The sequence below is a fragment of the Monomorium pharaonis genome, chromosome 10 (genome assembly GCF_013373865.1).
Source record: "Monomorium pharaonis isolate MP-MQ-018 chromosome 10, ASM1337386v2, whole genome shotgun sequence".
Lineage (NCBI taxonomy): Eukaryota > Metazoa > Arthropoda > Insecta > Hymenoptera > Formicidae > Monomorium > Monomorium pharaonis.
Genome location: NC_050476.1, coordinates 18,083,892 through 18,110,205, shown reverse-complemented (window position 1 = coordinate 18,110,205; position 26,314 = coordinate 18,083,892). Strand labels below are relative to the sequence as shown.

General features: G+C 25.2%; 6 protein-coding genes across 6 annotated transcripts; 4 read left to right on the top strand and 2 right to left on the bottom strand.

The window, feature by feature from the left end:
• Window positions 1–145: 145 nt before the first annotated feature.
• LOC114255380 lies at window positions 146–6,017 on the bottom strand. The gene is made up of 5 exons (XM_028193928.2): window positions 5,777–6,017; window positions 5,465–5,579; window positions 2,438–4,529; window positions 1,881–1,992; window positions 146–757 (listed from the first exon to the last, which is right to left on the bottom strand). Exons 3-5 carry the CDS (start codon window positions 2,505–2,507, stop codon window positions 607–609), a joined length of 333 nt encoding a protein of 110 aa, XP_028049729.1. The 5' UTR covers window positions 2,508–4,529; window positions 5,465–5,579; window positions 5,777–6,017; the 3' UTR covers window positions 146–606.
• A 1,494-nt stretch (window positions 6,018–7,511) lies between these two features.
• LOC105829348 lies at window positions 7,512–9,630 on the bottom strand. Its single transcript, XM_012668110.3, has 3 exons — window positions 9,518–9,630; window positions 8,638–8,770; window positions 7,512–8,058 (listed from the first exon to the last, which is right to left on the bottom strand). Exons 1-3 carry the CDS (start codon window positions 9,591–9,593, stop codon window positions 7,926–7,928), a joined length of 342 nt encoding a protein of 113 aa, XP_012523564.1. The 5' UTR covers window positions 9,594–9,630; the 3' UTR covers window positions 7,512–7,925.
• A 1,088-nt stretch (window positions 9,631–10,718) lies between these two features.
• Window positions 10,719–13,318, top strand: LOC114255382. Its single transcript, XM_028193930.2, has 3 exons — window positions 10,719–11,979; window positions 12,350–12,494; window positions 12,751–13,318. The coding sequence occupies exons 1-3, from the start codon at window positions 11,904–11,906 to the stop codon at window positions 12,935–12,937; spliced, it is 408 nt and encodes a 135-aa protein (XP_028049731.1). The 5' UTR covers window positions 10,719–11,903; the 3' UTR covers window positions 12,938–13,318.
• Window positions 13,319–13,721: 403 nt separating this feature from the next.
• Window positions 13,722–16,631, top strand: LOC105829349. The gene is made up of 4 exons (XM_012668111.3): window positions 13,722–14,148; window positions 14,841–14,922; window positions 15,321–15,423; window positions 16,290–16,631. Exons 2-4 carry the CDS (start codon window positions 14,853–14,855, stop codon window positions 16,456–16,458), a joined length of 342 nt encoding a protein of 113 aa, XP_012523565.1. The 5' UTR covers window positions 13,722–14,148; window positions 14,841–14,852; the 3' UTR covers window positions 16,459–16,631.
• A 1,314-nt stretch (window positions 16,632–17,945) lies between these two features.
• LOC105840979 lies at window positions 17,946–21,029 on the top strand. The gene is made up of 3 exons (XM_012688065.2): window positions 17,946–18,230; window positions 18,757–18,859; window positions 20,806–21,029. Exons 1-3 carry the CDS (start codon window positions 18,164–18,166, stop codon window positions 20,942–20,944), a joined length of 309 nt encoding a protein of 102 aa, XP_012543519.1. The 5' UTR covers window positions 17,946–18,163; the 3' UTR covers window positions 20,945–21,029.
• A 1,219-nt stretch (window positions 21,030–22,248) lies between these two features.
• On the top strand, window positions 22,249–24,649 carry LOC118647729. Its single transcript, XM_036293163.1, has 3 exons — window positions 22,249–22,890; window positions 23,259–23,373; window positions 24,371–24,649. Exons 1-3 carry the CDS (start codon window positions 22,821–22,823, stop codon window positions 24,492–24,494), a joined length of 309 nt encoding a protein of 102 aa, XP_036149056.1. The 5' UTR covers window positions 22,249–22,820; the 3' UTR covers window positions 24,495–24,649.
• Window positions 24,650–26,314: the final 1,665 nt, after the last annotated feature.

Sequence of the window (26,314 nt, the reverse complement as noted above, 5' to 3'; positions counted from 1 at the left end):
TTAAATTTATCTATAGCAGTAATTCAACTTACATAGCTTTCTGATACATGCAAATAAATTAAATTAAAATAAATAAGTTAAAAAAGTGCATATAAGAACTGGGAGTAGATTTTTGTGTGAAAATTGAATAAATAATTATATTCAATTAAATAGTTGATAAAGGCGTTTAATTAATGTTGTAACGTGGAGTACAAATGTAACCGTAAATGTTTCGACTTACAATTTGGAGTTTTCTTTAATACAATGTCATTATACATTAAATATTCTAAAAGAATACTGAATAATTTTCAGAATTCCAAATTCTTGAAAACCTTATAGTTTAAAATACAAAATTGTTATCGGTTATGAGACAAAATTTCATAGTTGTACGAAAGCATCATGTAAGGAAACATGATGTGCTTTTGCGCATATTTTGCATTGTAGCTAATTAGAGCTTAATCTTTTATGCGTCCATTTTTTGGTGCCAATTCATGTAAAATAAATATTATTATACTTCAGTACGCATACTACATCAATAAAACTTAGTTTCACATGTAATATCTCTCTTCTCGTACATTTTTATGCTTTATTTTATTTTCTTTAAGTCTTTTACCCTATACATTATTATTATAGCTTTAGATTTTTAAGATGTTTTAAATTATCTGGTAATATTGGGGTACAAATGACTTTTCCACAGCAGATTGGAAATGGTTTGTTAGGATCAGACCAATGAGAATCTATCTCATATCCTTCCGGACAGGATGCTGGTGGAGGGCATCTGAGAAAAGAAAATATAATTAGATTGATGAAAAGAGAAAAAATATACATTTGAATTGAAATCATGATATAAATCTTGTAGTTCCATTAAGACGTATGTATGCGTTATGTGTATTAAGTCTTAGAGTGCCGACGTCTGTCAACATTTTATGTACAAGTGCTAATGTTCAGTTTATATAAATATTTATAAAAAATTAAGAAATAGAATTTTTCTTTTAATTTTGTGTCAAACATTATTATAAATAATTATTTGTTATATAGAAACTATTATTTAACCTTTATAAATCAATCTTTTTTGACACTGAAAACATTATTTAGCATATGTATAGTACAAAATAAAAAAAATAATACTACAAAATATTTAGAGATTTTGTTATAAAATTCTTTCTTAAAATATATATTATTTATTTAAAAGTTTGCCCTAAACCACTAATTTTAAGAGTTTGTTAACAGATACCTATGTGTATGTCATAATTTGAGAAATTATGTATTTTTTTTAATTATAAGACACGCAATGAAAATCTAATAAAACTAATTTTGCATTTTTTAAGTCTTCTTATATTAATGTTTTTAAATTAAAAAATTTTTCAAATTTGACTTTAATATAAAAAAAAAATCCGTTTTTTCTTTGCTTAAATTAAGCACATTTTACTTCATTGACTTATAATTTTAGATGACTAATTATGTAACATATTATTGTTATACGTGATTAATTAATTAAAGTGAACGGGATGATTAATTATTAAAGGACATTGCATAATAATTTATTTTTCTAAAATTAAGTATTAAAAACTATCACTTAAATTTTTTCATCTTAATTTTATTAATTAAATTTTCCGAAATACCAAAACTCAGTTGTATCTATATAGTTGCATTAAGTAGTAAAGATATTTTATAAATAAAATAATATACTGCTTTTACATACCCACACATGGGTTCTTCAAAATAAAACCGAACTAGGCCTGCATAAAAATCTGAATATTTGTTAAAACGTTCTTGTTTTAATATTATTTATTATATTTTTAGTATTATTTGAATGCTAAATCGCGAAGTTAATTTAGATGTATACTCAAACTTTTATGGACATATTAAAAATTAGACATTGTATTAATACTTTGACTTACGCATTTAAAACTATTTCACCATCATACTGACAAGTTAGTTGGATGCACTTGTCCATATCGTATACGCCTGCGCTATAAAGCATGTTTTTATATGCGCACATTCCTTTGTAACCTAAATGCAAATATATATCTATGTAAGTAAAATTTAAATATATCCAAAGAATATTGTTCAAGAGCTTTCATTAAATTTTGCATTATTTTTAATTATACGTGACCACATAAAATCATAATTGTTTAATTTGAATATCTGTTAAAGGAGTTATATCGAGATTGCATATAATCTAACAAGCACAAACTAAAAATTGTACAATTTCTTACGTAGCAACAGTCTTTTGAGAAAATTAAACAACGAAAATTGCATATACCGTTTTAAAATTTTATTAGTAGAATTCTATGGTAAACAAACTTGTACAAGAATTATGTCACATAAAAATTTACGAAGTTATTTGAATAAAAAGCAATGATGGTTTATTCCTGCTTCTGTTCTCTAAAAATATTTTTCTTTCAGCGACAATTTCTTAATTGGTGGATTAATATATCTAACATGTTCAACGTACCTTGTATTTCCCTAGCATGGCAAGCCAGCCAGCACATCAGCAATGAGATCGCAAAGACGTAAACCTTCATTTTACTTTATTGCTGAATAAAAGCAGAAAAGAGAATCGATAATAAATTAAGACACCCCCGTGTCTTTTATTCTGCTTCTCCCTCCTTTATAGCAATACGATTAAAAAAAAAAACATTTTGACTTCTACATGAACAGGCATAAAGCAAAGCATGTGATATCACACGTAGAGATAGCAATAACTTAAGATAAAAAGAAAAAAGGATGATTAAATTAATATTAGGCCCATAATTAAACAGTGTACTATGATTAGAGAAAAGATCAAGTTTAATACCTAAATTTAATAACAGAACAGAAAAAGTCTTTATGATATCAAAAAGACATTAAAGTAATTATTGTATTTATGACTTGTGAGTAAAATGATTATTAAAAATCATTTTTCACACGATCCATTCCGATCGACGTCATTATCATAATCTGTTTTTGGTGCCATGCATTTATTGTATGCAGGCGGTCAAAGCTAGAACCAACCGAAGCCAAAATTCTGTAAATTGTACTCGGACATGTTATTATAAATGCGATAAAATTATAGTTTTATTTTTATTATATTTAAAGGAAGATTATCAATACTATAGTAATTTATTTCTACATAATAAAGAATAATAACATCTGAGAAATTGGACTGTAAACTGATGTAGTATTAAGCAAAATTTATATACGATATAATAAACGAGCTAATTATAAATTGACGAAGTAAAGTATATTTCTGTGTATTAAACAACAAAGTTTATGAAATGGAGAAAAAGACAAATGGAGAAAAAGAAATGGAGAAAAGAACAAAATTTATAGCAAATCTCCCATATCTCAGTAAATAAAATATTTGATAATCAAAGATAATTGTACAATTTTAAAAAATTGGTATGTATCTGCATATTTATCTATTAGAGGAGAGAAGATCGTTATGAACCAGTTGTGATATTATAAAATTCACGATATCTTGTAAACTCTCTTTGTGTTGAATTATAGTAATAACAAAATTTAAATTTTTTTTTAATTTTTGAGAATTAATAACAATTAATTATTTTTATTTATAAAAAATACCGAGACTCTTTATTGAGACTCGATAAACATTAAGCAAATGGAGAAATAAAAAATATCGATAAATTTAAGAAAAACCACATTTATTTATAATAACGTTATCGATTAAAAAACATCTTATTATACAAATCTTATTGTTAGTTTCTAAATGGATGTTGAATGCAGAGTTGAATGCAGCAGTCGTTATTTGAAAAGTAATGTGTGATTGTTATCATTGTTTAGAAAGTAACAATTCGTCATTTCTTTGCAATGTTATATTAAAATACTAAGATTTAGAATTACATCATACATATATTAAAGAGGCTTTTCTTTATATTAAATTTATCCACAGCAATAATTCAATTTACAACTCTGAGAATTGAATTAAACTAAAATAAATATATAAATTAAAAGGTACGTATAAAAGTAGATTTTTATGTGCAAATTGAATAAATAACTTTACTCAGTTAAACAGTTGATAAAGGTCTTTGATTACTGTTATAACGTACGTATAAATATAACCGTAAATATTTCGACTTACAATTTCGAGTTTTCTTTAATACAATCATTATATGCATTAAATCTTTTACAAAAATATTAAATATCTTTTAGAATTCAAATTTTTAGAAACTTTATAGTTTAGAATATAAAATTATTACAGTTGGTTATGAGACGAAACTTTGTAATTGTATTTAAAAGTAATCCAAAAGGTCAGATTTTACAAACTTTATTATGTAATTTATCTCTCTTAGATGATAAATTGGAAACCTTAGATCAACGGATATCTTATAATTATTACAGATAGAAAAACGTAATGATTGAAATCAAGGAAATGTAACATAATGGTAATGACGTTAAAAGTAACAAGTTACTTTCCAAAGGAAATAAAAGCGGTACAAGTGGATTTTGCACAACATTCCGGAAATGTTTTATCAAAATCAGGCGGACGATATGCATAAATGTAACCTTCCATCCGACAGGTGTTTGCGTTTAAAGCTGGAACGCATCTAAAGAAAAATAAAATTAGATTATTAAAACAAAATTTGTCAGAACATTTAAATAGTAATTTAAATTATAATATTAAAATGACAATAGAAATCTAGTAGTTGTTCAAACTTTATTATAACTTAAGATGTATGTGTTAATTATTTAGAATTTTAGAATATTCTAAGTCAGGAGAGATAAAAAGAGAAACTTAATAATGCAAAACAAAAGATTTTTTAGATTTTTTTTATTGTAAATTTATTTCTTGATATATTATTCTTGATATATAATTATTTATTTAAAAAATTATTAACTTGTGGTGAAATGTATTATAACATTTAGCAATTGTTAAAAAATTGCTAAATGTTATAATACTTGCTAAATGTTATATGTGTAAATAAATGCGTGCATAATTATAATTTAGAAAGAGAATTATTTTAATATAATTATTTTTGAATATATTTTAATGAATAATTTTGTAATTATCATACAATATAAAAAAAAACATTATAATATAAAATTGTACAATTATTATTCAAACAAGTATTCTTAAATAAAAATTTTGCAAAGAAATTTAAAGTAGCATGCATAAAGCATAATACAAGCTATTTCCATATTATTATTTACAAATATTTGAATAATTAAATAAATTAATTTATAAATTATAACCACAAAATTTTGTCGTAATAAAAGATGTTTTCAGCTTTTGCCAAATGTTTCAATTATTGTGAATGTTTCTTATCTGGATTCAAAACAAAGATTTTTAGAAAGCCTATGACGCACGGCAGATGATATTGTTAAATAAACGACAGAGGAAACTACTTTTAAAGGAATGGAAACCAGATTTAAATAAGACAAATATTCCAATTTAATTATAGGCTATATAGTTTGTTTTTTTTACTAATTATCTTATGTACATCTTATATGATATATTGATATATAATAATACTTAACTTACTCTTCTATAGTTACGTAACCGAGCCTATTACAGGTTAACCTTCTGCATTTAGATATTGTGTAAGTACCTTCGTCGTAACCAATGCTTTCATATTGGCAGTGAAATGGTCTTGCACCTAAATGCATATCTATGTGAGTAATATACGAAATATACACACACAAAATTTTATTCAAAAGTCTTGATTAATTTACGTGCTATTATTGTTATATGGATTTTGAAATTATCACAATTGTTAAATTTGTAAAATTGTTAAAGAATCTATCCTTGAAATATCGAAATTACATATAGCGTATAAGACAAGTTTCTATTCACATGATAAAAGTCCGCACAGCAGCAATGAGATCACACAGATGTAAGCTTTCATTTTACTTTCTTGCTTAAGAAATCACCAAAAAAAAAGAGACGATAATAAATTAAAAAATCGTGACTTATATCTTGTTTCTCCCTTCTTTGCGGTATCACTATCAAAAAAGAAAATCGTGATTTCTGCACAGATATAAACAAAACGTGCGATCGCATTAAAACGATAGCAATAATTTAAGATAAGAAGAAAAAAGGGGATCAAGTTTTACTCAATAAAAAAAATGTTTTAAAGAATATTTTAATTTATAAAACAATTGATAGTTTAGTCGGGACAAGCGTTCAAAGTTATAGGGTCTGTTCGATTCCATGTGACCGTTATAATGTTCTACTGAAGTGTGACATTTAGATAAGAATCACCTCAAAAAGTTTTTTACTGATATAGACAAATTTCTTGATATCACAACCACAAAATGTATCGCTAATTTTTGTGTCTGCTAGAATTTTGGCTGTCACGTATAGAATTTGAAAATTCTGCTTTTATCAACTAGATTGATTAGGTGCAATACATATCACAGTATTTGTTAATTATTTATCTATCCTAGCTAAATTTTACACACATATAATTTTTGTTGAAGTTGCAAGATTATTTTTTTGAGTGATTAATTAAATTTCTTGGGGAGGCTCTAAGTAAAGTATAAGATATCGCACGTATAGCGAGAAATAGAAACATTTAAGATAAGAAAAAAAATTAGATCAAATTAACAATAGGCTTTCAATATAATTATACACAGTACATGTTATATTATTAAAGAAAAGATTAAGTTTAATACTCAAGCTAAATAAGTAGAACAGAAAGTTTTCATGATATCAAAATGGTATCAAAATTAACAATAGTAAAATTTTTGAAGGTTACTCAAAGCGTATAACCTTTTAAGATATATGTAAATTAAAATTATAAGAAATGTTTATTAATTTGAATAAGAATTAATATTTTTTAATTTTATATATTTCAAATATATAAAATTATAGACGAGATCGTCGATTAGAGTACTTAAAGTCGATCAATACTTTCATCTGTATAACATATTTACACCAAGGTCTTTGAAGCTCCTCTAATGTAAATATAATAAATATTGGCAATAATATCATGTGCAATGGAGCTTGTGCGCAAAAGTTTGTGCAAACGTATGTCAGCTCTTAATTTTTTATTTGTACGCAAAAGAACTTATATTGATTTGTACACTGAGAAAGAATATTGTAAATTTGTCTAAATTTTTCAACTAAATTAAATTTGGTCTATTCAAGTATTTATATATTTTAATTAATTATGTAAATACTTAAATTGAAAATAGTCTATTTAAATTAGTGTATTAAATGGATAAATTCTTGAACTAACAAAATTTTAATTTAGTTAGCAAATTTTGTCAAATTAACAATATCTTTTTCTAAGTGTAAGCAAAAAATACGCAAAATATTTTTTGATAAAGATCTGTTGACGATCAATGCTGTTGGCAATTAATTTGTAGGCAATTAGAGCCCTCCCTACAATAATATCTGTAACAATTTAATCTAAAATTCTGAGAATTAAAATCAGAAATATATATATTTAATATTGCCTCAAAATAAATATATATATTTCCGATTTTATGTCATTCAATCCGGTAATAAAAATTTTTACTAGGTATTTGAGAATTGAATTACGTTAAAATAAATAAATGTAAAGAATTGTCAGAGTAAATAATAGTTTTCCGTTTGCAAGCTCAACGATTTCAGTTAAAGTGAAATAATTGAAAAAGATGTTTTATTAATGCTATAGTGTAGAATAAAAATATAATCACAAACGTTTTGATTCACAGTTTCGAGTTCTTCTTTAGAACAATAATTGTACATTAAAGTTTCTAGAAAAGTGCTAACTTACAGAACAGTTTCTAAGTTTTTGAAAACGTCTTATCCTTTGAAATGTAATATTAGTTAGTTAGTTAAGAGACAAAGTTTCGTAGTTTAATTTAAAAATTATCTAACGGTATACAAGTATAATTAATACATTTCGGACGATAAAATTAACAGTCAGTCATTACTGTTATAGATAGAAATAAATAATGATTAATACTGAGAAAAAATAATAATAAGTGATGATAATGGCGTTACAAGTAACGCATTATTTTCCAACCCAGGTACGATGTTTTTCTATACAAGTAAATCTTGCACAGCAATTTGGAAATGGTTGGTTATAATCAGGCCATTTATAACCACCAAAGTTATAACCAGACGGACAGACTACTAGAGGGCATCTAAAAAAGAAAAAATATAGTTAGAATACTGAAATATAGAGTATTAAAAAAAGATTTGGTGAAAATTAGTATTAAAATCACGACAAAAATCTTGTAGTTTCATTATAATGTACGTCTGTATTATGCATATTAAGTGCGTGCGTGCGTGTGTGTGTGTGTGTGTGTGTGTGTGTGTGTGTGTGTTTGTGAGTAGGAAATTCCCATTTTCTTTGCTTAACCTTAAGCATATTTTCCTATATTTATTTATGATATAATAATGATGATTAACCACTTATTAATGTTAGGCACACGTGATTAATTCATTAAAGCGAGTGGGAGAACTGATTGATTGAGAGTAACATTGTATAATGGCCAGTTTATCCGATTATATATAAAATTAGACATCAAATATTATTATTAATTGTAAAAGAATCTTTGATAAATGCTAGAGAAAATTATTTTTAAGAAAGTAAAAGCTAGATTTAAATTAGATAAACATATTCAAATTTTTAAAGACATATTAGTATTAGTTAAACATATCATTGTATGTATATCTTGTGTATGTATACATAATTATTGTATAATAACACTTTGACTTACTCTTTTATAATGACTTCACCGTCATTATAACAAGTTAACTCAGCACAGTTTCCTACTTTGTGTATGCCTTCACCATAAAGCTTGCCGTTCCATTCACAGGGCAGCAAAGGCAATCCTGGCGGCATCTCAATATCTAAATATGCAACAATGTGCAACATTTATGTAAGTAAAATTTAAAATAAGGTATTTAAAGAATTATGTGATTTAAAAGCTTTTATTAATTCTCGCGTTATTATTAATTATACGTGACTATATAAAATTATTAAAAATTGTTTAATTTGGAGATCTGTCAAAGGATCTATCGCTGAATATAATATATAAAGTAAACGTCCCAGTGACCGGACATGTATCTATATCCGGACACTTACACCAAATTTATTATTATTAATCTCAAATACTATAATATTACAATTTAATTGTAATCTTTAAATATTCAAGATTATAATTAAAGTTTATTATTATTAAAAAAAGAACATTTAAGATTAATAAATTAATAATAAAATTCACCAGCTTATAAAATGCATATATATAAGTAGAGAACAGTCAAAGACAAGCATTAAAACGATTGATAGATTTAATTCATTAAGGATTTAATTTTAATTCAACACCGCTTGTTGATGAGAAAAAATTTAAGATTAATATTAAGTTTTTGTGCGGAAGTGTCCGGATAGAGGTACATGTCCGGTCACTGAGACGTTTACCTTACGACAGTTTCTGTTTACGTAGCAATAATCATTTTGAGAAAATCAAATAACGAAAATTGCTTATAAATTTGTTAAAGTATTTTACACGTATTTATAATTTTGCAATATTGATATTTTTCCTTCAGCGACAATTTTGTAATTAACGAATTAATACTTAATACGTATGTGCAACGTACCTTGTGTTGCTACTTGAGTAGCAAAGTAAGTCAATCCGCACATCAGCAATGAGATAGCACAAACGTAAGTCTTCATCTTACTTTCTCAGTTAAGAAACCCAGGAGAAAGAAACGATAATAAATTTGAAAAATCTTCACTTTTATATACTTTTTCTCCTTCTTGACGCTAAGATTTCAAAAAAAGAAAGAACATTTTGATTTCTGCACGAACAGGCACGAAGTAGAACATGCGATATCGCACGTAGCGATAGCAACAATTCAAGATACAAAGAAGAAAGAGCAAATTAATATTAGGCTCTTTGATAATTAAACAATGTGTTACGATTAATGAAGGGATTAAGTTTGATACTCAAGTTTAATAAACCTGACAAGAGGTTTTTACGATATCAAAATGGCATCAAAATGATTGTAAAATGATTATTAAATGCCATTTTCAATAAGACACGATTTATTTGAATGTCATTTTCACATTATTATAATTTATTTTTCTCAGAATGTGTCTAAACATTGCATGCAGATTAAAGCTAGAAGCAGCCGAAACCATAATTCATGCAATTGTACTTGAACATATATTACTCTCTAACGTACAATCAGTGAAAACGTACAATATCGTATTTTTTCTCAAAGTGACAATTTAGAAAAGTTATATCTGTAGAAGATGAGATCTAACCACGTCTAGTTGTAACACTTGTAATACTCCGTGTTTAATTTTTTTGGTACACCTAATACTAATTTAATTTCCCCTTTTCTTATCTTAAATTATTGTTATTGTTTTAGTTTTTTTATTTTAATATCGCACGTTTTACTTTAAATTGTTCGTGCAGATATCAAAATGTTCTTTTTTAAGAGATTGTAACGCCTTGAGGATAAAAGAAGCGTTATATTAAAGTCACGTTTAATCAGTTTTTTAAATTTATTACTTTCTTTTTGCTGAGGTAATTTTTTAAACAAAAGAGATAAAAAATAACATCTATGCAATTTCATTATTGGTGTGCGGACTGACTTACTTTCCTACGCAAGTATATAGAAACACAAAGTACGTTGCACATATTAAGTATATTAAGTATATTAATTGGCCAATAGGAGATTGTTGCTGAAGATAACATATTGTTACTGCAAAATTATAAGTATGTGTAGAATATTTCTGTAAATTTACAAACAATGCAATTTTTGTTGTTTGTATATTTTTTCAAAAGACTTGTGTGCACAGAAACTTATCATATTACACATTAGATGCAGGTTCAACGTTTATAATGGATTATTCGACAAATTTAACTATTATAATTATTTCAAAAGCCATGGAATTAAATATAACTGATAAGAGCGGAAATTAATAAAAACTTTCAAATAATATTTTTAAATATTTTTGAATATTATTCACATAGATGTGTATTTAAGTACGAGAACATTACCGTTACTATGAAGGAATTAATTACAGGGTTGGAAAAGTTACTTTATAAAAATAACTAGTTAGAGTTACAGTTTTTTCTGTATTTTTATGGTATAGAAATTACTATGGTAAATAGTAAGCGCGGACCAAATTTTATCCGTGAAGAAATTCTGGTCTCCGAACAGTTCAGATTTGAATCCTTTAGACTATTTCGTGTGGAGCGTTATTAAACGAGTGACTAACAAGTCGAGACATCTCAACGTAATATCTTTCCAGCTATTGAGACAGCGTTCGCAAATATGGATAAGGGCGCATTGCAGAGAGCGTACCAGTGCTTTTGACCAAGTATCGAAGGAGTTATCGATGCTAAAGAGGGTTATATAGAATAATTTTATTCTAAAAGGATATCACTATTAATGTGTAGAATATTTTTCTGTGATTCTTACACTTTGATAAATAAAATTTTGTTCAAACAAATTGTTTATTTTGTCTGGATTTTGATGGCGGATGTCATATATATATTATATAGATCTATATACATTATATAGATGTTATACATATATTATGTATAACTATCTAAGACAAAATATTTATTACCGGTTTGAGTGATTTTTAAAATTAGAAATATATATATTTAATATCGCCTATACGAATCAAACATTAGATGTTCGCGAGTATAATTAATGACTTAAAACAATTATCAGCATATACTACGCGCTGACAAATTCGTCTTAAAACACAGTTTTTTAAATATAATTCTGAGTGTATAATTTTTGGAAAGCCTATTGTTAATTTAATCCTTCTTTTTCTTATCTTAAATTGTTTCTATCGCTACGTGCGATATCGCATACTTTGCTTAGTGCCCGTTCGTGCAGAAGTCAAAATGTGCTTTTCTTTTTTTTTGAAATTGTCATGATGGAGGGAGAAACGATATAAAAGTAAACGTTTTTTAAAAATTTATTTTCTCTTTTGAATTTTTTAAGGAAGAAAGTAAGGATGAAGGGTTACGTCTATGCGATCTCATTGCTGATGTGCGGGTTGGGTTACTTTGCTGCACAAGTAGCAACACGAGGTACGTACATGTTAATTATATTAATTTAACAATTAGAAAATTGTTGCTAAGGGAAACATATTGTTACTATAAAATTGTAAATATGTGAAAAATACTTCAGCAAATTTGTAAACGATGCAATTTTCATTGTTTGATTTTTTAAAAAAACTATTACTACGTAAACAGAAACTGTCGTATATGTATACTATATGCAATCTCGATATTTCAATGATAGATCCTTTGACAGATGTCTAAATTAAACAATTGTGATAATTTTATATGGTTACATACACTTAATAATAATTAATAATAACAGGAATTAATGAAAGCTTTGAAATCATATGATCCTTTAAATACCTTTGGATTTTATTTACATAAATTTTGCATTTAGTTATTGAGCTACCACCAGAAATGCGGCCTTTAAAGCGTACCTGCAAATGGGAAAATTTGTATATTGCAGAAGGCACACACCATATGGGAGGGGGGGTGTGTCGTCAATTAATTTGTGATAGTACCGGTAAAGTAATTATGAAAACGTAAGTCAAAGTGTCATTATACAATAATTATGTATCATATATACACATAATATATACGGGCAATTAATAAGCAATCAAACTAATGAACTTCTTATATATATATATATATATTCTAAATAATTAGTAAGCATAGCACAGACATACGTCATAATAGAATGTACAAATATAAGATTTTTATCGTGATTTCACTACTTATGTAAATTTTTTATCGAATTTCTTTTTAGTAATTTAACAATATTTCTTTTTTATTTTTTAGATGCCCTGAAGCAAACTGTCCGGATGGTGAATACTTGTATTCTTATACTTTTCCTGATTATACCAAACGATTTCCAGATTGTTGTGCACAATTCGTTTGTAGAAAAAGAGGACCGGTAAATCTAGCCAGGCTTGATGACCTTGCCATTGACGTATTTTATCGTGGTTACATTCCTGACGATGAGTAATCTTCAATAGATTTAGTCGTCTTTTGTGCTTCGTCAAAATGTTATAACAAAAAAGTTTCAAAAGAATGATGTATATTTTCAACAAAAAACTACTTTACAAGTCATATTTGAACAGGTAAATATTTACCTTTACGAAATCCCCGTCAATAATCTTGACCTTGACATATGTCAAGATAATAAATAAATTATTTACAATAAATATTTGCCAGATTGGTCATTACCCAAGAGTTTTATTATCATTTTTTGATTGCTGGCAACTGAACAATATTCCATTTGGATAAATTATTTATAGTTTTATTGATATTAAATAAATAAAACTGCAGTGTTATTATGATTTCATAACAATCAATATGCAAATATAACTTTACTTGCGAATGTCAAGAAGATGGTCTAGTTTATTTTTATCCTCACGCTTGATTTAGTTTTATCTGTAGATTTTAACACATAAATTTAAAAAAATTAATCAATAAAATATAAAATATTATTATCAAATTAATTAAAAACGTAATTTTAAACGTATGTTTTATTTGTCTTTTCTTAAAAAAAAAATAATAAGCATAATCATGTACTATGTGTGTTATTTTATGAGCAATTAAAATCACTCCTGTTGTAAAACAATTTACAAATTAATAAATAAATAATATCGTAAAAATTACATAATATATGTAACTTTGTTTCCTGATCAAATAAACTTTAATTTATTTAATAACATTTTGTTTATATAAATTTTTTAACAAGTTATAATTTTTACAGTGGTTTATTTTTATTTGATTTTTTAAATGGTTTACTTTTATCGATAAGCATTGTTCGCGTATTTATCTTAAGAATGTAGTTCCTCTTGTTTTTCTTTTTGATTAGATATAAGTTTTATTATATTTTCGAAGTAATGTATGATTAGATAATTTAAAACCTAGAGAATCCATTTCTCTAATATTATCATGAAAGCTTGACCAAAGTAAGTGATGTCATTCTAGGAGTTTTTCCGAGAAAAACGCGTCATTTTAACTTTATAAATAGAGAAACACTAGGACTGCAATGGCAGTTCCCTCAGATTCTTGTAAGCGTAACATTCGTTAAGTTGTAAAATTTATTGAAAAAGAAAGATAAATTCTATTTTTTTTAATCAGTCAAAATCCCGAATGTTACTCATATTAACTTTGTAAAAAAACAAACCAAGAGGATTAGATGAATCTACACGCAGGATAAAAAATGTAAGAATTAAAACACATACTCTTATGTTTAAAATGTAATAACAATAATAACAACAACAACAATAATAATCGTAGTTTAGGTAAAAACTTACAAGAAAAGTTTTAAATTCAATAATTTAAAAAATTCAAAAAAATTGTGTAGAACAGTTTATTCTTAACATAAAACTATTTTTTGTTTGTACTAAATTAAGATGAAATCATTCCTTTTCTTTGCGGTGTAACTGTCCAGCGATAAAACATATAGAAAAAGATATAAAAAAGTTTAAACAAAAGTTGCTTCTTTCTTTTTTGTGTTTACAAAGTTGTATAAAGAGTATTAAAAAACGTTTTTTACGTTAGCTCCATCAACCTTTAAAATTATGCAGCTTAATAGACATTAAAAAATGCAACTTTTAAACCTAATTCTCTTGTTAATTATTCATACATTTTATTGGAATTTTAAATACATATTTAACTAAATTTTCTTTTAATTATGATACACCGTTTTTAATTAATGTTGGCAGACCTGATGTTGATTTAATCCTTTTTTTTCTTCTTGTCCTCTTGCTATCGTCACGTGTGATATTATACATTTTTCTTTATATGCAGAAGTTGAAATGTTCTAAAAATCGCGGTTATATGAAGGAGGGAGAAACAATACATAAAATCATATTTAATTAATTTTTGTTTCTTTTTCTTGATGACTCCTTAAGCAAAAGAGTGAGATGAAGAGTTACGTCTGCGCGATCTTGCTGCTCATGTGCGAGCTAACTCAATTTGTTACCCGTGTACAAGGTACGTTGCAAATATAAAATACCTTTAATTCACTGCTGATATTATAACTGAAAAAAATGTCGTTATATTTAAATATAATTGCAAATATAACTGCAAAATTATAAATATATGTAGAACAGTTTAATAAATTTACTAAAAATGCAAAATTAACCATTGGTACCCTTTTCGAAAAACTTTTATTATATTATATGATCAAACCGTAGCACGTATTAATATGCAATCTTGACACTTCAATAATTTTTTGATAGATTTGCAAATTAGACAATTATGATTATTTCGATACCAATGGTCACGTATTACTAATATTAATGCCAAAGCTAATAAAAACTTTTAGATTTATTTTTTAAAAGTACTTTTAAATTTATTATATAAATACTTATAGAGATGTACATTTTTAGGTAACTGCATGTGGGAAAACAAATCTTTTTCGCAGGGTACACACACAATACATCCATGTAGGCAATTAATTTGTAATGAAAATGGTGTTGTAACTGTGATTCCGTAAGTCAAAGTTTTACATGACTTTATATCAAATATATAGAAATATATTGTCTTATAAAATATTTTTGTTATTCAGTTTGATTATAAGTAAAGTTAAAAGTATAAAATTTCACATATCTTAAAAAACTTTTTTTATAAAATAAAAAAAAATAACTTTAGTTAAATGATAGTCTTTCATCCCTAATCTTTTAATAAGAGAAATTGATTGTTGCGCATGACAATCTTCTGATACTCTGATTCTCACTTTAATTAATTAATTACTGGATATATGCGATAATAATAAAATTATGTGATTGGTCATATAAATTATAAATAAAATAAATATGCTTAATAATAATAAAATTATTAATAAAAAAATATACTTAAAATCAAACAAGAAAACAATCGATTTTTTAATGTGATGCTGAAGCTTCTTAATTTGTCAAACTTATAAATAAACTTTGTACATAAATTTGTTACAAAGAAAAATCTATTTATAGAAATTTTAAAATTAATTTCATGTAATAATGTAACAATGTAATAATTTAATTACTTATCTCACAATAAAAAATAATATATGGTTTTTTATATATGATGTACTTGTTTATACATTCATAAATTTAACAGTTTTAAGTAAATTTTTAATTATAATAAATAAAATTTATCACAAGAAAAAATGCTGTAATAAAAAATCTCGTATTATTTCACAATTATAAGTTTATTTTTCTTGTTTTCCTGAGTACCTAGTAGATTTCAAATAATTAACAGCACTTTGTACATTATATTGGGTCTGCATAAATGTAAAATTATGCCACAATTTTAATACTAATGTTAATTTTTTATTAAATATTTTTTTTGTAATCTAATTTTATTCGGTCTTTTTCCAGTTGTCTTCCACAAATCTGTGGTGAATCACATGAATTCATTGCCTATACAGGCGTGGATGAGAACCAGGAATACCCAGCTTGTTGTGCACAACCAATATGTAAGAGTCGTGATCCAAACTCAGAGTATCCTCGTAGAATAGGATATTATCCATTTAATGTAAATGTTTGAGTGTTACTTCAATATTTCTGAAATGGTGCAGTGTTGTTGCAATATTGCTGAAATATTGCGTTTTATTATGTTCTGTGCTATATGGACAAAATTTACATAAGAGGATATTCTTTATCTAGAAATAATATTAATACAGTTAATAGAAATAAAATAAGTACAGTTTTTCTAAATTCATTCTTTAATATTCAATATTCTTCTTCCTTACTCCATGTTTTAAAAAATTGACAAAAAACAAAAATGTTTAATGTTTTTAATTATAGTTATAAATCGGAAATTAATAAAAAAGTCCGATATAATTAATTTATTATATTTATAATATCATGTGCATATATATATATATATATATATATATATATATATATATAATATATTATAAGTACAACTCTAACAATATTTACAAAACATTGATGAATTTTATTTTTCTGTTATGCAGACAAATATTTTTTATATTTATTAATGTTAACCTAATATTATTATAGTATAATAATATTACAGTATTATAGCATTTTAAGAAAATTTTAATTTAAGTTTAAATTAATTTTTAATAAATATAACATTATGGAAATATAAAAATACACATTGAATACAAGAAAAATGACATAATTACGCATAAGTTTGCTAAAATATTAAAATAATATTTTATTAACTTTCCGACAAACATTATAATAAAAATTTATATTGTAAGATTAATGTCAATATTATATAGTAACATATGTCAGAAATTGTAATCTACTTATAATCTTACTGCAATGTTTTGTAAACACTGTTTTAATATGTGACATCCAGCTAGAAGTTTTTATGTTGATACAAACATTAAATAAATATTTTCTTTAAATTATTATTTCAAATAAATAATCAATGTAAAATAATGTAAAGTAACGTAAAATAAATATTTAATAAGCGTTTAATAAATATTAATTTTGTAAATAAAGTGTTTAATGTATAATTAATAAAAATTAAATATTACAGAAAACATTAAAAAAGAATTGTTGGCTAATTGGAATTTCGTCAATCAAGTTTTATTACAAGTATAATACAATATTGCTTCTTATATAAAATTTTAGAAAATTTTACGATTTTCCAATTTTAGAAAATAAAACATAATTATTGCATTTTTAAGTACATATCCAATTTTATTTTTCTAGTCTTAATATCGTGTTTCATTAATGTCACCACCCGTAGAAAAAAATTATGCAAAAATTATTGCACAAAAAATTGCATATTTTTGTGCATGAATTTATGCAATTTTTAGATTTTTGTACAAAGTTTTCGCTTTTAGAATTTTTTTGCAGAATATTTTGCAGGATTTTATGTAATTTTTCTGAAGACAAAAAACGTCAGAAAACATTACATAAAATTCTGCAAAATATTCTGCAGGAAAATTCTAAAGGCGAAAACTTTGTACAAAAATCTATAAAAACTGCAGAAATTTATACACAAAGGTATGCAATTTTTTGTGCAGTAACTTTTGCATAATTTTTTCCTACGGGCAGGACTAATGCTGATATAATTTTTCTTTCTCTTATCTTCTTGGCTGTCGTCACGTGTGATATCGCACATTTTGCTTTGTGCTTATTCGTGCAGAAATCGAAATATTCTAAAAATTTTTACGCCAGGAGGGAGTAATGATACATAAAAGTCATGTTAAATCCGTCTATAGTCAATTTATTCTTCTTCCTGGTGATTCTTTAAGCAAAAAAGTGAGATGAAGAATTATGCATATTCAATTTTCCTGATGTGTGGACTGACTTATTTTGCTATCCAAGTACAAGGTACGTTGCAAAGTATTTAAATACAAGATTATCTAGTATATTCATCGATTAGGAATCCTAATTTATAATATTGTTGGTCGAAAAAAGATATCATTATGTTAGTTTTGCGGCTTTTTTTTATCAAAAGCTCAAAATTTTGAAATATGATATTATACAGTATCATTTAGGTAATGGAAGTCATTTTCAAATTTATATTTGTTTTAAGTTTTATTTTCAGTTTTTGTTTAAAAGATAAGATTTTAATCGAAAAACAAAATATATACAGGTATGTAGAGAACAATTTAACAAATTTATAAACAATGTGATTGCAGTTATCTTCAAAAAGACTCTTGTTATATGATTAGAAACTTTTGCGCATTATATGCAATTATGATAATTTAGTCATAGATCATATTTGCAAACAGATGATTATGCTAATTCCAAATTAATGGCAAGGCGTATAGTTAATAATAGCGTAGAATTAAATACAAGCTTTAGGATATTCTTCAGATTTTTTAAACTTTTACTCATAAAGATATGAATTTAGGTGACTGCCAATTCGGATCCGAGGTTTTAAAAGTTGGTGTAAAAACAATTCCTCCATGCAGTGGGATAGTTTGTGAACCTACTGGTGAAATTTATACAGTTAAGTAAGTTAAAGTATTATTTAATTATATATTACAAAATATCCATTATGCATATAATACGTGATGACAAAAATTGTAGAATAGTTAAATATTTCGAAAATAAAATTATCAAAAAAAAGTTTTAGACAAAGATTGTATGATTTAAAGGAATACAAATAACGTGCTAAAAATAACTTTTAAAAACTCAATTTTTTAAGATCATATAGAGACTATTTTTAAAAATAGATTTAATATTATCTTCTTATAAATAATATAATGTTGAAAAATCAATAATTTACGATATTCTGTACTTTATTTTAGCCTATTTTGATTTAAAGTATTAAATGTCTATTTTTGTGTATATAATAATAAGAAAAATTAATTAACGGTAACACATCGCTACTTTATAAGAAAAAATAATGCAATTTGTAATATATAACTATGTATTTCTTTTAAAATTTTTATTTATATTAATTTTTTGACAATTCTATCTTAATATATACTTTTATATGAAGAATAATCAAAGAAATCACATGCAAACATAAGACATACAAAAGGTCATACAATTCTATTTAAAAAATGGTGATAGCCATATAAATTAAAAAAAAAAGTTTTTTTCATAAATTAATTTTATTATTATTTATTCCTCTTTTTAGATCACAATTTATGTTTTAAACATTTTTTTCGATATTTTTTGAATAATGCTTTATTTGTGAGATATTTAACCGTTTTTTTTTAATAGATGAAAAATTTTGAGGCAAGTATGATGGTGTAGCAAATGGCGAATTAGTCTGAAGGTCTGGAAGGTTCCAGAAAAATTTTACGTTTGTTTTTTTCTTTAATGGAGTGATAGGTTATCAAGAGTATTCTGTGCTTAGAAATCTTTCTATCTTTATGGTTCGGTACCGATGTTAAATTGTAATCTCTTTTATCTTGTACAACCTACGTGCGCACTATGGAGTGGTGTAAAAAGAAAGCCCAGGTTCGATTTGGATCATAGCATCAGGGAAGAAAAGAAAAGAAGAATTTAGATAAAGCAAAACTGAGAGTGAACTTTTAAGATAAAATTCGACGCTGACAAGTAATAAAGTTTCGAGTTTTTTCTTGCTATGATACTTGCTAAAACCTTGTCGTGACATCATGAAAATGCAGAACCTTGGATATAAAAGTTATTAGAAAATGTTTTTAAATTTAACATTTATAAAAATGTCTTAAAATCTAAAATGGAACAATGTAATAGCTCACACATTCTTTCCTCTAACTGGAGAATACTCAAGCCGGAAATAGGATTAAAAAACCATAACAAACCATAAAAATACACGAAAAAATTTTATAGTAAAAATTACTACGTATGATAGTAACTACGAACCATAGGAAGAAATTTCAGAGAAATATATCATAAATAGTGAATACTATGGTAATTTGATAAAAAACATAGTAAAAATTTTCATAATTACTTTTTTGGACTGGGCTTATTATTTGCCACAATAATTTTGACTAGAAAATTTTCTCTGTGTAGAAAATCCGCGTAGCTTGATACATTTTGTAATTAGAAAAATTGTTTATTAATTATTAAATAATTATTTAATAAAAATAAATTATTTTTGTTTCTAACATAATTTGTAAATTTGTAAGCAGTCACAAAAAAAGTAATGTATACTCATAGAAATTTATAAAAGCTAGAAAACACCGTAAAGCTACCGATTTTCAACTTTTAAATAAAAAAATATAAATCGTAAGAAAGAATTTTACTAAAAAATTTTGTATTATTCTACATTTTCAAGTTTTCCTTTTCTTTCTCACTCGCTTAATATGTTCCATATATATTCTAATACATTCTAAATGAACAGCACTCCCTATGTCGTAACGAGACCAGCATAATTACAAGATTATTGTAATTTCAATGCTAATGTATAGACTTACTGTCAAAACACTTTCTCACAATCTAATTTGACTTTGTTTCTTTCTAGATGTGCGCAACCAAAGCGGCATGTGTGTAGAGCAGATGAAGAACCTTTGGGTCATTTATATGAGGATCCTACCAAACCATATCCACATTGCTGTCCAGCAACTATTTGTGTACCTCGTAGAGACATCTACGGATATTAAAAGGGAAGAATTAGATTACGCGTAACAGAATATTCTGTACTTGGAAGTGTTGTTATAAATAAATGTTGTTTTTTATAATTTCAAAGTAATCTGATTCTCTATTTGCCTAATGTTTATTGAGACTAAATAAAAAGTTATGTTATCTATTGGGAATAAAATTAATTGTAATTAATATTTTAAATTTTTATTTTTTTTGTTTTAAAAAAACGCAATAATAATTGATTGAGGGTTATTTAACAGAATTGTACTTTTGGACGACCTGTATTTTTGGGAAAATTATCTGTAAAATAATTCGTAAATAATTATTAATAATTTTTAATAAGTACATGATGTCGTTAATTAATAGACGGGAATTATTGAAAATCAACGAAAAATTGACTAATAGATGATAGCTGCATTATTGCATTCTTTTACAATCTTGTCTATAAATTTATTTAATAAAATAGAATAAAACTAGAAATAGAATTATAATCTGTCCAAATTATAAATATCCAATAGTAGATTTATTCTATACTGTTGCGCAAGGAGTATTTTTATTTTTATTCTCTAGACATCTTTCAATTATTCACGACATCACACGTCAGCTAGAAGATCCAGAGGAATTTTCCTCTTTCATCTGCGAAATATGAGTTTACCTGACATTAAAGGTAATACAGATAATTTAAAATTCTTTCTCTACAGTTTTTAATCACTATTTTGATGTTAACACATCTTTAAATGTCCTGCAATGTCCTCTTCTAAAAAAAATGTAAAAGATTTGTTGCGAAAAAGTGTTACCTCAACTGAAAATTTTTTATGAGTAACTAGATCTTATAAGTGTTAATATATATATATATATATATATGAGTGTTAATTTATTATCGTAATATTACTATGCTAGTTCAATTTAAGAGCACTTATTACTACTGTTTCTCTTTTAAATATTTTAAATATAGAGACGTTTAGATATAAAAGGAGGTTGTAAAAAAAGAAGAAATTGAAAGCATAAATATTATGTGTCATGTTAAAGTTATGTAAGATTCCAGCAAATTAATAGATATAAAGAAAGAATGAGGAGATTAATTAGCTAATAGGTTAAAATCTAAATAAATGTATGTAATTAAATAATAATATAAACTAAATGTCTTTTTTACAGAAAAAAAATGAATTTAGAGAAAATAAACTTTTTTTGTTTTGTCTTAAATAAGTCAAATTTTACTTATTTTTAACAAATTTTAATAATTTTGTACATAACATTACATTATATTAAAAAGAAATACTTTTAGATAAAATGTACCTTTATGTATTAAATTTTTTATGTACTTATTACAAATATTAGTTTAAATCTACAAAAATAAAAAAATTAATTAAAGATAACCGTAATGTTTAAGAATAAAATAAGCCTTAAGAGATTTTGTTCTTGTGATTAATAATTATTTTAAATTGATTTAGAAAATAGGGGTTTAATTTTTTCTTAATATATTAGTTATTTTTAATTTGTAATTTTATTTTTGATTTGGACTTTAAAAGCATTTTATTCTCACTTAGTTTATATAAATATCTCCAAAAAATAGTTTCTAAAAAATATAATTTAGAAAATAAAATAAATAAACCTTAATCAGTTCAGGTATTTTAGTAACACGCCTTGATTAATTAATGTCAGCATTGTCAGCAAACTTAACGTTGATTTAAATCTTCTTTCTTTCTTTCTTGTTGCTGTTATCACGTGCGATATCGCACGTTCGCTTTGTGTCTTTTTCGTGCAGAAGCCGAAGTGTTTTTCTAGAGATCGTGAAAGCATAAAGGAGAGAGAGACGATGTATAAAAGTTGATTTAAAAAGTGAACTATTAACTTATCTATTGCTTTTTTTGGTGACTCTTTAAAGAAGAAAATAAAATGAAAGATTACATCTGCGTGGTCTTGTTGCTAGTATGCGGAGTAACTTATTTTCCTACGCAAGTACAAGGTACGTAGCAAGTGTTATAAATTACGTTAATTTGCTGACTAGAAAATTATTAAAAAAAAAGATATAATGTTGTATCCGGTTATCGCAAAATTAAAAAATGTACAAAAGAGTTTAGCAAATTTACAAACAACGCGATATTGTCATTAGGATTTTCTCAAAAAACTTTTGCTATTTTTGTATACAGAGATTATCGTACACTCTGTATGCAATTTCTATTCAATGACGGGATCTTTAGCAGATTTACAAACTAGATAATTATAATTAATGGCTATGTATAGCTTTTTTAATAATAGTGTAGACATAAATATAAATTTCCGGATATTCATTAAATATTTTTTTATTTTACTCATATAGATATATGTATTTAGGTGGCTGTGAATATTCGTCAATATTTGGATTCCAAATCTTTGACGTAGGTATACATACGGTTCACCCATGCGCGCAAGTAACATGTTATGAGAATGGTACAATAATTACAAAAAAGTAAGTCAAATTGTTATATAATTATAAATTATATACAATATATCTATTATATATATGTGCGTAAAATTTAAATTATAATCAGAATTAATATCCAACTTTATTTTCAATCTGTCATTACGTATTTGTCGAATTATTCTGTGTAATTTACTTTTTATTTTTTAAGACATTTAACAAAAATTGAAAAAAGTATCAAAGTATCCTTACATTTTCTTATATTTATACAAGATATATGTATGGATATACATATATATATATATATATATATATATTGTCTTATTTATAATATATCTCCGCAATTTTAAGCGCAACTACGAAACTAGATGTAAGATTTTATGTGTCTCGAATAATTCTACTTAAATATTTAAAAAATAAAATTATATACGCATTGTTAAATGAATGTTTAAAGTTTAGTCTTGTACAAAAAGACAACTAATTCCAATCCTCTCTTTAATGCAATTTAATTAATTTTCGCAGAACATGCGATAACAATAATATGACCTCCAATTATTTATCTAAATTATAAATAATTAATGAAATAAAATATATGTAATATTAAAAGCAAACAGCACTGGGTTATTTTTGTCAAATTAATACTTAATTTGCTAATACAAATTTTGAATTTGTATATAACTATAAAAAAATTATTCATAAAGAAATTCATAAACATTAGTCTTGTGACTTTTATTCTGAGCTTCAGAATTAAACAAATTATATGATTTCTCTGGACACTATTGTTAACACATCTGTGAAGCTAATGATTTTAAAGTAAACTTTTAAGTAAATATAGATTGCAAGAAAGATTTTGTAATAGAAATCTCATATTATTTTTATATTTCTAAGTTTTTCCTTCTTTTTTCTTGATTATTATAAATAATTAACAGCATTCCTTATGTTATAATTCCAGCATAATTATAAAGTTTTATCGTAATTTTAATACTAATGTAAATTTACTATCAAATCGCTTTTCGTAAATTAATTTGACTTTATTTCTTTCCAGATGTCGTGAATTAAGCAATCATTGTACACCAGATGAACAACTTGTTAGTTACACATTTGATGATAACTTCAAAGACTATCCAGCTTGCTGTCCAAGAGCTATTTGTATGCCTCGTTTAGATTAACTATTTTCAATATCCACAAAAAATAACACTGCAAATCTAAGTGTTTTATTTCATTACACTTAAAATATTTAAATCCTTATTACTTTTTGACCCTTTAGAAACGTGTTAAATATAAAAACACATAAAACACTTTTTTTAATAACATTTTATCCCAATCAGCAATAAAATGTTTAAAAAATGTTTTTAAAATATTTTAAAATGTTTTGAAAAACACTTTTAAAAACGTTTTTAAAAACGTTAAAAATAATGGGATAAGCGCCCTTTTTTGGTTAAAAAAATATTTATTTTAACATTAAAATTAATGTTTTTTAAATGTTATAAAGACGTTTTTTAAAGATTTAAAGAAACTAACTTTAAAATTAAGATTTTTATAATGTTATTAAAAATTTATAATATAAATACTTTTACTTTTATTTATATATTTATTATAATTATATATACATTTAAATAAATGTTCTTTATTTTTTTTATCAGAAAGATTTTCCTTATATTATAATAAAATTACTAGTATGAGCAAATAAATTAAAAATGCGAACAAAATAATTAAAAATTTTCTTTCTATACACAATAAATTTGTATACTTCTTATATTTAATATTTTAATAAAATTGCAACAAATTTTTCCGTCCCACTTTGCAGACTGCGGACTGTCGGATACCTATTTATATAATATCCGGTGTGGTTAAAAAATTTGATGCAAGCATATAATGGCTGCATTCTAAAATTCACTGTTTGTACTGAAAATGTATAGTATACATAATGTGAACTATAGATTTTCAGTGCTTGCAATGTAATTTGGTATACAGCCAAAATACAACCACAGCATCTGCATGCAACATTTCACACAACCATTCACAATACAATTTTATACATAAATTTACGTAATATAACATACACGCGCGTATATAAATATATAATGCATTAGAACACGTATTCACTCACATAACAATTCGCTAAATTTTACATACACGCACACAACTTATATAAATAAAAAAATATTATTTACATCACTTTTCAGATGTGATATGTTCCGCTCTTGCTAAGACTTCACATCTTTTCCTCCAATATTATGTCAATCTGAAGGCATGCCTTGCTTCTTACACGGAAAGCATGACTTCTTTAGAATTAATGATTTATTAGAGTAGAGAAGAATCCTGCCTATCTTATGATACAAACACTCATACTTTACAAACAACATACAAAACATACAAAAATATTCGCAACACTAAAATTCTTCTCAGATGCGATATGTCCCGCTCTTGCTAAGACTTCGCATCTTTTCCTCCGATATTATGTCAATCTGAAGGCATGCCTTGCTTCTTACACGGAAAGCATGACTTCTTCAGAATTAATGTTTTATCAGAGTAGAGAAGAATCCTATCTCATGATATAAACTAAACACTCACACTTTTACAAAAAATTATTACTTCATAACATAACACACATACATACAAATTCTGTACATAAATTATATATACACACGCAATACACGCACAATACACAATCAATCTATACATATACAACAATTTTATACATAAATTGTATTTATCTGTATATAATATACACGCACGTATATCCACAAACACACATATTACACCAAAAATATCATTAACACATTTTTTTAACCGAACATCTATAATGTGTTTTATTTTAATGTCAATTTAATGTATTTAATGTTTTAAATGTTTAGGTGCATTATTAGAATTTGCTTTATATCTTTAATTTACATAAAATAATAAAATCAAACTAAAACTAATTATGTAAAATTATAGTTATTCGATTATTTTACAAAAATGTTAAGTAAATCTTTAACATTATATA

Excerpts from the sequence above, each read along its gene's own strand:
- LOC114255380 (XM_028193928.2), bottom strand. The coding sequence starts at position 2,507 with ATGAAGGTTTACGTCTTTGCGATCTCATTGCTGATGTGCTGGCTGGCT. Across the intron at positions 1,993-2,437 it reads CCATGCTAGGGAAATACAAG|GTTACAAAGGAATGTGCGCA; the intron begins GTACGTTGAACA and ends ATTTGCATTTAG. Across the intron at positions 758-1,880 it reads GGTGAAATAGTTTTAAATGC|ATGCCCTCCACCAGCATCCT; the intron begins GTAAGTCAAAGT and ends TTCTTTTCTCAG.
- LOC105829348 (XM_012668110.3), bottom strand. The coding sequence starts at position 9,593 with ATGAAGACTTACGTTTGTGCTATCTCATTGCTGATGTGCGGATTGACT. Across the intron at positions 8,771-9,517 it reads TACTCAAGTAGCAACACAAG|ATATTGAGATGCCGCCAGGA; the intron begins GTACGTTGCACA and ends TTGCATATTTAG. Across the intron at positions 8,059-8,637 it reads GGTGAAGTCATTATAAAAGA|ATGCCCTCTAGTAGTCTGTC; the intron begins GTAAGTCAAAGT and ends TTTCTTTTTTAG.
- LOC114255382 (XM_028193930.2), top strand. The coding sequence starts at position 11,904 with ATGAAGGGTTACGTCTATGCGATCTCATTGCTGATGTGCGGGTTGGGT. Across the intron at positions 11,980-12,349 it reads TGCACAAGTAGCAACACGAG|TTATTGAGCTACCACCAGAA; the intron begins GTACGTACATGT and ends TTTTGCATTTAG. Across the intron at positions 12,495-12,750 it reads GGTAAAGTAATTATGAAAAC|ATGCCCTGAAGCAAACTGTC; the intron begins GTAAGTCAAAGT and ends TTTATTTTTTAG.
- LOC105829349 (XM_012668111.3), top strand. The coding sequence starts at position 14,853 with ATGAAGAGTTACGTCTGCGCGATCTTGCTGCTCATGTGCGAGCTAACT. Across the intron at positions 14,923-15,320 it reads ATTTGTTACCCGTGTACAAG|GTAACTGCATGTGGGAAAAC; the intron begins GTACGTTGCAAA and ends GTACATTTTTAG. Across the intron at positions 15,424-16,289 it reads GGTGTTGTAACTGTGATTCC|TTGTCTTCCACAAATCTGTG; the intron begins GTAAGTCAAAGT and ends GTCTTTTTCCAG.
- LOC105840979 (XM_012688065.2), top strand. The coding sequence starts at position 18,164 with ATGAAGAATTATGCATATTCAATTTTCCTGATGTGTGGACTGACTTAT. Across the intron at positions 18,231-18,756 it reads TTTTGCTATCCAAGTACAAG|GTGACTGCCAATTCGGATCC; the intron begins GTACGTTGCAAA and ends ATATGAATTTAG. Across the intron at positions 18,860-20,805 it reads GGTGAAATTTATACAGTTAA|ATGTGCGCAACCAAAGCGGC; the intron begins GTAAGTTAAAGT and ends GTTTCTTTCTAG.
- LOC118647729 (XM_036293163.1), top strand. The coding sequence starts at position 22,821 with ATGAAAGATTACATCTGCGTGGTCTTGTTGCTAGTATGCGGAGTAACT. Across the intron at positions 22,891-23,258 it reads TTTTCCTACGCAAGTACAAG|GTGGCTGTGAATATTCGTCA; the intron begins GTACGTAGCAAG and ends ATATGTATTTAG. Across the intron at positions 23,374-24,370 it reads GGTACAATAATTACAAAAAA|ATGTCGTGAATTAAGCAATC; the intron begins GTAAGTCAAATT and ends ATTTCTTTCCAG.